We start from the raw sequence: 9,655 nt of genomic DNA, 5'->3' as shown, positions 1-9,655 counted from the left end.
CCAAGCTTCCCTATGCACTGAAGTCTATCAAGGGTTGATGGACATGGTGAATACAGCTGATGGGACACGTACTGTGCTTGGCAATGCTGCAGGGCATAGGGTGGTGTTGCCTTCTTCTTTTACGAGAGGGCCTCGATATATGTGCCAGCTATACCAAGATGCTATGGCAATTATCAGGAAAAGGGGCAAACCTGATTTATTCATAACATTCACCTATAATCCCAAATGGCCTGAAATATCTATAGCATTGTTGCCGGGGCAAACTGTGCAAGACCGTCCAGATTTGACAGCCCGTGTGTTTTTCCAAAAGCATAAGGACATGATGCAGTCAATTACAAAACATAATTTGTTTGGAAAGGTGGCTGGATATGTGAGTGTGATAGAGTTTCAAAAGAGAGGTCTGCCACACTCACACATATTGTTGATATTAGAAGGTGGTTTCAAACCTATGGAGATCGATCACTATGACCGATTAGTGTGTGCAAAGTTGCCAGATAAGGCAATGTTCCCGGAGTTGCATGATATTATTGGGCAATGTAATGTCCATGGTCCGTGTGGTGCACTAAATCCATCTGCACCTTGCATGGTTGATGGAAAATGCATTCGTCATTATCCACGTGGATTCTCGTAGACGACTATTGTTGGCAATCATGGCTATCCAATTTACATGCATCGTGATGATGGTAGAAAGATACAAGTGAAAGGGGGTGTGATTGATAATTGTTGGATTGTGCCATTTAATCCTTTCCTCTCTGTGAAGTACAAGGCACACATAAATGTTGAAATATGCTCCACAATCACTGCAGTTAAGTATTTGTGTAAATATGTGTACAAAGGTCATGACAGAACCATTATCAAGATGTAGCTAAATAATGCAAAAGAGCAAAGGCATTTGCACAACATAATTGACGGTGGCATTGATGAGATTAGTAGTTACTTAGATGCACGTTATGTGTCAGCATCAGAAGCATGTTGGTGGATTTATGAGTATGCACACACGATGAAAAACCCGATGTGCAAAGATTGTAGGTTCATCTTCCGATGCGCAATAACGTCATCTTTCGAGATGATGATGATTTGCAAAATGTTGTAGGGAGGGAACAAAATCAAAAGACCACCCTCACAGAATGGTTCACTTACAATCAGTTGCAATATGACGTAAGCAACTTGCTATATGGTGACTTGCTAGACAAGTTGGTTTGGAACAAAACCAGTAAGCAGTGGACTAGAAGACAAAAGGGGAATACCATCGGTCGGATGTACAATATTTCCCCCTTAGCTGGTGAGCTCTACTTCATGCTTATGCTTCTTAATGTGTGCACGGGATGCAAGTCCTTTGATGACCTACGTACTTTTGACAGTCAAGTGTATCCTACTTTCAAGGCAGCATGCATAGCACGAGGATTGTTGGAGAGTGATGATGAATGGTTTGTGTGTATGAAGAGGCTGTGTTTTATCAAAATAGTGCACAACTGAGACACCTATTTGTCATAATATTGGTTTTCTGTGAGCCAACGTCTCCTCGACTTTTGTGGAAAAAATTTTCCACTGAGCTTTCGGATGATTTTTTTAATATATTGGAATCAAGTATGGGGAATTTAATTGGTCATCGTGAACTAGCGATAAAGAAGGCTGTATTGCACTTGGAGCACATTCTTCAACAACATGGGCGAAGGTTGGCTGAGTTTGATGGAATGCCTATTGTAGATAGAACATCTTTGTCAGAAGCTGGAAATGGCTTATTGCAAGAAGAAAGAATGTTTGATTGTGTGAAAGAAGCACAGACTGCCCAGCAAATGGAAATGTCCTTCAATCACTGTCAACGTGCTACATTCGATCAGATTTTGGCAAGGGTCTATGGAGATGGTGGTGAGGTCTTTTTTCTCGATGGTATAGGAGGGTCTCAAAAGACCTTTCTCTACAATTGCTTGCTCTCTCGATTGCGTGGGGAGGGGCTCATCGCTTTGGCATGTGCATCTTCTGGGATTGCTGCATTGCTACTAGCCAATGGACGCATGGCACACTCACGATTCAAGATACCATTGGAGCTGGATGGTACTAGCAGTTGCAATATTAAGGTTAATAGTCAACTCGCAGATATTTTGAAGATGGCTAGGCTGATAATATGGGATGAGGCACCCATGACTCACCGGTTTGCTTTCGAGGCACTAGACCGAACATTGCGAGATATCATGTCCAATGAGCAACTTTTTGGTAGGAAGGTGGTATTGTTGGGGGGGGATTTTAGTCTTGCCAGTTCTTCCAAAGGCAAGACGAGAGGACATTGTCAATGCTACCTTATGCCACTCAAGGATTTGGGGTCGCACTACAGTATTGAAGTTGATGCAGAATATGCGGGTCCTTCGAAATGGTGATAATTGTGCTGAGCAAGAGTTCATGCAATGGGTTCTGGACATTGGCAATGGGATAAATAGATGTACAAAAGAAGATACTGTTGTGATTCCATCGTAGATGCTTTTAGAGACAAAGTCCATGGAAGGCCTCATTGGATGGGTGTATCGAGGGCTTGCAACTATTTTGGGCTGTGCACCATACTTTCGAGAGCGCGCTATTCTTGCACCTCGAAACATCGAGGTTGATGCAATTAATGCTACGGCATTGAAGGCAATGCCTGGTGAGGAAAGGGAGTACCTAAGTGCAGACTCAATGGACAACTTTCACGTATCCGAGCATCAAACGTTGGGGATCTCTGGAGAGCGCGCAACTGTTGTTGGATTTACTTGAGCTGGAGAGCTACCTTGGGTAAGAACCGTGTACATTGTTTGTTGCTTTATTTTTGTTAAAACAAAAGTTTTTATTTGAGTGGAAAAACATGCTATTGTTTGTCTTTTAGGACTGTTCCTGATTCAAGGTTTGTAATGAATCTCCACATCCACAATCCTTTGGATGGACGAGTCCATTTGGGATGTTACGCTGTCCTAGATTGCCGGCTCAATAATTATAGTTCCCAAATTATCTTTCTGTGTGATGCTGGTCCAGATATGATTGTTGGTATCCCATTGTATTTTCATAGCCGCGGTAGACGTGGCGGACGTCGCAAGCTTTTCCCTGCAGTACATGGTCGCAGACTTTTCCCTTAGGGATGTTTGTGTATCTATTGTAGATTTTGTATGTTCAGTTATGACTTTATTTGCAGATGTGTATATGGATATATCAATCAGTTCTTTGATGTAGCTTTTGTATGTTCAGACATGTGACTGCACTTTTGGATGTGATATTTTGAAGTACTCTATCATAGAGAAATTTTTTTTGGACGTGGCGGATGTGGAGTACATGGTCGGTGTAGGCTTTTCCCTATAGTACATGGCCGCAGACTTTTCCCTTTAGGGATGTTTGTGTGTCTATTGTAGATTTTGTATGTTCAGTTATGACTTTGTTTGCGGATGTGTATTTGGAAAGAGTTTCACACGAAAGTGTTAGAAGCTAAAATCATTACTGGTACCAATGCTGGTGATAGAACGTTTATTCGAAGGATAACATTCATTCCGACCAACCTTAAACTTCCATTCGATTGGCATTTGGCATGACAATCAATAAGTCACAAGGCCAAACATTGTCTGTTTTGGGGATGTACTTGGCGACACCGGTATTCAATCATGGCCAACTATACGTGGCATTTTCACATATCCGAGCATCAAACACGGTTAAGGTTTTCATTTTGCAGAGTGTGTCTGATGCCAGGGGCGAGGAGATGGATAATACTTCTACCACAAATGTTGTGTACAAGGAAGTTTTGCAATTGGCAACAGCAAGAGCCTAGGAGTATAACATTGCTCTTTCAAGCCCTCTTGAGACTTTCTTGGGTGGCAAATCTTCATTTCGGTGATCTTCGTATAGCTTTTTTTTAAGTTCTTTCAATATTCCAACTGTCATAGGTCTTCAGGAATGTTGGCTATTTATAGAAATATGAACTGAGACGGAATATTTCATGACTTTGTCCTTGATAATGTTTGGATTTCATTTTTCATTTGAGTCATGGGTTTGCAATATACTACAGGCTATTTTCTCTCCAAGCCTATTGTTTTTTTTCAGTATATGTAGATTGACACGTGCGATCTTTTTTTGCAATGCAATAGGATGTCTAGGCAGTTCACATTTGTCATTGAAACAGGAGCGCAGGTGCAAGGTACATAGTTGCTTGACAACCACGTTTTATGTTGACATGTTTAATAGTATAGTCACACTTTTAGAAAATTGCAGATCTTGCGAACTGGGGATCTCTGGAGAGCGCGCAACTATTGTTAGATTTGCTTGAGCTGGAGAGCTACGTTGGGTAAGAACCGTGTACACTGTTTGTTGCTTTATTTTTTGTTAAACAAAAGGTTTTTTTTGGATTATATGTAAGTGGGAAAACATGCTATTGTTTGTCTTTTAGGACTGTTCCTGATTCAAAGTTTCTAATGAATCTCCACATTTGGGATATTACGCTATCCTGACTTGCCGGCTTCATAGGGATGATGGACCACAAACCATCACTATTCGCTGGCTAGGATACTATGAATGTGTGGGGAGACGAATTTTCTATCGAGGGCAAAATGGAGACTACACGTACACCTATGTGAGCATTGTTGACAACCCTTTGCATCTGAGTAAGTACTCTAAAGAATGAGTTGGGTTTTACCAACATACATGTATAAAAGTTTTGTTGCTCAATAATTATAGTTCCTAAATTATCTTTCTATGTGATGCTGTTCCAAATACGATTGCTAGTACTCCGTTGTATGTTCATAGCCGTGGTGGATGCGACGGACGTGGTGGAAGTGGAGTGGATGGCCATTGCAAGCTTTTTCATGCAGTACACAACCACAGACTTTTTCCTTAAGATGTTTGTGTCTATTGTAGATTTCGTTTGTTGAAATGACTTTTTTTGAGACAATGTATTAGGATATATCAATCAATTACTTGTAGTTACTTGATGTAGCTATTGCATGTTCAAACATGTGACTTCCCTATTGGATATGATATTTTGAAATATTATGTCATACAAAATTTTTTTTTTAAACATGGCATGTGAAGTATATGGCTGACACAAGCTTTTCCCTTTAGTGCATGGCCACAAACTTTTCCAATAAGGATGTTTGTATGTCTATTGTAGATTGTATGTTCAATTATGACTTTGTATGCAGATGCGAATTTGGACATATCAATGAGTTCTCTAAGTACTCTGGCTTCACTTACGAATGTAATATTTTGAAGTACTAAGTCAGACTTTTTTTTTGGTTAGTACATGTTGCTGGTTTCAAACAATTTCAACGTATTAAGACCCAACGGAGCGGGTTGCTAGCCCATCGTAGACAGGTCAGGTTAGTCATCACCTGTAAATGACTCAAAAAAGAGACTTGGCTACAAGAGGGAGAAAAGGACTCCAACCCCCCTACCATTACTGTCACTAGGGCAGGTAAGACACTTCTCTCGCATAGTTAGGCCAGACTTCAATCTTTCCTGAGATACACTTGCTATCCAGAATTACTAGAAAAGTACTAAAGCGGACTGTCATTAGAAAACAAACATTCCTGATGATTTTTCAGGAATGGACTTAATATGTGGCACATACTCCAGAAGTGTTCTTACTTAACCAGAGCTCAAGAACATTATTGCGTAACAAGAGAATAGCCTTTTCAGGAATGGACCTATTATCCCAAGGTGATGACAACACGCCTTCTTACGTGGTGACAACATTGAGAGATGAAGGGGAACATGCTACTATATCAAAATTTGTTTTTCCCATACCTATTATCTCAGGTGATGACAACAAGCGGCCTCAGCTGGGGACAACATTGTGAAATGTGAGACGAAGGGGAACATGCTACTATATCAAAACACTCAACAAATTTTGGTTTTTTGTTGTGATTCTCAAGAACAGATAATCAAAAGAAACATCAAAATATGGATTTCACCCCAACGATAATACAAGAGTTATTTTACATGCATGCAGAACGTACAAAACCTCTCAGGAAACCTGCAAGACCGGCTCCAAGAGTATCAATTAACCAGAGCTCATTTTGAATAGCATGAGAAGTAGAGTGCCCCTTTCACCATGAAATTCTACCAGCTCTTAATTTGGCAATCTATGTTCACAGGAAAACTGCCAGAGGTAGTTACCTAGCCAAAAGTTACCTAGCCAAAACCAGACATTCAGAGACAACATAGAACGAAGCACTAAAATAGAGCCCACTTACCATGCAGTTCTACAGCACTTTATTCAGGAAGCTATTTGAAATCTTCCACTTTAAGAATTACTTTCATCTGGCATGGCCATTACAATGGAGAACTCACACATGTTTCATATTGACCTGTATCAATCTCCCACATTAATATCTGCTTTCTCTCAGCACGGCCATTACAGTGCAGAGCTGACACATGCTTCATATTGACCTGTGTCATTCCTGAAGGCCCTTGGAGGGAGAGACCTCACAACTATTGCTAACTCTCAGAAATCTGACCTATCTGAATCAGTACTAAACGAGGCCAATATGGCCAGAGCCGGGTCATTACTGAACACAGAAAACATGGCCACTTGAGGACAAACAATAGATGGAAACAAGACTAGTTTGGGCTGTGGTTTACTACACAGCCCAAACTCCCCGGAAAAAATAGATGGAAACAAGACTAGTTTGGGCTGTGGTTTACTACACAGCTCAAACTCCCCATCAGTATAAGCTTAAAGAACTTCAAAGAGAGGCACACCTCAAACTACTATTCCTACCAAAGCTCACTCACAGTATATGTAAATTTCTCTGTTTAAACAGTATATATAAGTATACCTCTTTAAGTATCATAGTCTACAATATTTGAGCCACCATTCAAGATAATCATAAAACTCTACTCTGACATGCAATTCAAATAATGCCTCTTAATAAGATATTTTACCATTATTGAAGAGAGTCAAACCCTCGTTGCTCTGCCTAAGAGCTATTGAGTTCATGCAAGATATTCTCGCTGACTACTAAAACAAAGCGCAGCATCTCTTTTCTGAAGAGCCATCTAGCCCCAAGTGTGAACAAATCATTATCATCATTACTTCTAGCTGACGCCCATTTAAAACTTGCAACGATTGCACGTATGTAAAAGATATACAAATAAATTTACACTCCAGCGTCAATAGTTAATATAATATACACCACAAGTTAGCTAATGCCTCCTCCAGCCACTGCAATGAACTGTTGAAGTGGCTTATGGAGTCCCTTGAATCCATTCATCGTAGATTATTCCTTTCAAAATCAAAGTCACATGTGAAACGGTCAGAATGCTTTCAGAATTCCCAGGAAAGGTCATTGTTCACAAATCCTTATGAGACCAGACATTGCATCAACCTTTACACAGTCCAGTGCAACAGGAAAAACGAGTTCGGATAAGAAGAGAACTCTGATGTAAAGACTTCCTCAATTACAACCTCTTGATTCAACATGTTACTCAACCCATTCTTCAAATATCAGTAAATCGTGCAGAGTAACGGCTTCAAAGGCTTACATTATCAACTAGCTCCCACGACAAGCTCCCTTACACACATCGCCTCAACCAGCAGTAAAAGTAAGCAACTTCAGAGCAATCAACGATATGGCCGCTTAATATAATTGATCAGAAGAAAGTGAACAATCTTGAGAAAGGACAGACCCTTCAACTCATTAACAGGATCACATTAACATCCTACAGCAGTGGACAAAGCCACCCTGCAGATTTGAAACATCCTCAGAAAATTCCAACCTAACCAAAACTTAAGAAACGTGTCATAGATTTTCAAGAACCAGGTGCCCCAAAACAGAGAACAGTTTCTTGGCACGAAAGCTCGGGAGAATGAGCACCAGCACCTACAGAACGTGTGGAATCAAAGGGACGGTGCCAGTACAGTAAGCCATCGGAGTTCTCCTGGAACGCCATCAATCGGCAAACACCGCATCCATCCATCCAGATCTGCAAAAAACTAGAAACCCGCCCACCAATACAAACCAGAAGTATGGGCACAAACAAGAACTTCTCAGATACCAGCCGATAACGCTGCAACGTCAATGCGCTTGCTTGGAGGAGCACCCACACCCTTCTGATGCATCACGGAACAAAGTAGGTAACATGATTTGATTCTGCTTCCAACAGCAGAGGAGCAAAAGAGAAATAGTACGCAGCTCAAAAAGCTAACAACCCGCATTCAACCCGTGCAAGAAGAGTGGGAGTGGGGGGTCTCCAGCTCTCAGGATCCTGTCACAAGCTATCAAAAAGAGAAAGAAGAGGCTAATTGGCAGCAGTGCAGTCGCGTGCGAGGTGCCCTGATTCACCGCAGGCGTAGCAACGTCCACCGCCGCCTCCGCCTCCACCACCACCCTTCCTTCCTCCAGAGCCATTCGATGTACAGTCCCGAGCAAGGTGCCCAGGCTCGCCGCAGTTGTAGCACGCACCACCACCTCCTCCTCCGTAGCCACCACCCCCTCCTCCATAGCCACCTCCACCTCCTCCATAGCCACCACCTCCTCCGTAACCACCTCCCCCATACCCTCCCCCTCCATAGCCACCTCCCCCATAGCCTCCACCCCCTCTTCCCCCGCTTCTTCCCCTTCCCCTCACTGGCCCGCTCCCATAACCCCCACCCCCTCGCCCTCCACCCCCATACCCGCTGCCGCCGCCCCCGAAGCCACCCCCGCCATCTCGCCTGCCTGACCCCTGCACGGGCGCCCCATTGGGGCCGGTCACGTCGAGAGCCTTGGCGCGGCCATCGGAGCCTTCATCGATGACGAACTCGACGTCCTCGCCTTCAGAGAGGGAGCGGAAGCCGTCAGAGTGGATGGATGTCTGGTGGACGAAGAGGTCTTCGCCGCCATCATCGGGGGTGATGAAGCCGAAGCCACGGGTGGTGTTGAACCACTTGACTTTACCGGTCTTCTTGGGGCCGTTAGCAGAGTCGGACATGGCGAAGGAGGAGGAGAAAAGGCAAAGATGAAGAGCAGAAGCCGAAGCTCGAAGCTCGGCAAACGAATTGCACGCTAGAGAACAAGAAAGGGTATGGAGGGGTTTTTGAAGGTTGAAGATGATGAAGGGCCTCGGCTTTGAGAAAACCAAAAATCGCTTAGCCCCCCCATCCGACGGTCCCCCGCATTCCTCGCCCCATCCAACGGTCCCCTTCCTCTCTCATCACCTAACCCTAATGCTTACGTCATCCGCGCCGCCACGTCGCCTTTACCTCCCCCCTTTGAGAATCATCATTGTTTTGCCCACTAATCACTATTATTATTATTTCATTTCATTAGCGTTAAAGAATACATCTTAATTCATTTTCTGGATTTGAGAGAGGCATGATCGGACGGTCCAGATCGAACCTCCGAGCCTTGGCGACTTTGATGGAAGCACCCTCCAAGGTCCTGTTTCCACAACGATGAGGTGTCCCAACGCCAGGCCACATTCGAAGATTGGCAGATGCAATTAACGGTTGATTTTGCTGAGAGAAAATGACAAAAGAGTGGAGGGTAGATGCAAGCAGCAAAAATGCAAAAGTAGATGATTGGGTGGCCATCGCTATCAACGAACCCAACACCTAGGTGGCCATAGATCCAATGAAATTTGCCAAGTTCTACCCCCAGAGTCATTAAGGTTCATGAGAACCAAATAAGTGCAAAGCACTCGCACCCAAATGCTCGCATTCGAGCTA

The 9,655-nt window shown here is 43.2% G+C and overlaps 1 protein-coding gene across 1 annotated transcript; it reads right to left on the bottom strand.

The window, feature by feature from the left end:
- Positions 1 to 7,619: 7,619 nt before the first annotated feature.
- LOC147888800 (uncharacterized) lies at positions 7,620 to 9,020 on the bottom strand. The gene has a single exon (XM_087392785.1). The coding sequence runs from the start codon at positions 8,917 to 8,919 to the stop codon at positions 8,248 to 8,250; it is 672 nt and encodes a 223-aa protein (XP_087248911.1). The 5' UTR covers positions 8,920 to 9,020; the 3' UTR covers positions 7,620 to 8,247.
- Positions 9,021 to 9,655: the final 635 nt, after the last annotated feature.

The sequence above is a fragment of the Dipteris shenzhenensis genome, chromosome 21 (assembly GCF_047967505.1).
Source record: "Dipteris shenzhenensis isolate YYH24624 ecotype China chromosome 21, Dip_SZ_1.0, whole genome shotgun sequence".
Taxonomy (NCBI): domain Eukaryota; kingdom Viridiplantae; phylum Streptophyta; class Polypodiopsida; order Gleicheniales; family Dipteridaceae; genus Dipteris; species Dipteris shenzhenensis.
The sequence above is the reverse complement of the archived record's forward strand: the minus strand, read 5'-3'. Positions and strand labels throughout refer to the sequence as shown.

Coding starts and splice junctions, on each gene's coding strand:
- LOC147888800 (XM_087392785.1), bottom strand. CDS start 8,919: ATGTCCGACTCTGCTAACGGCCCCAAGAAGACCGGTAAAGTCAAGTGG.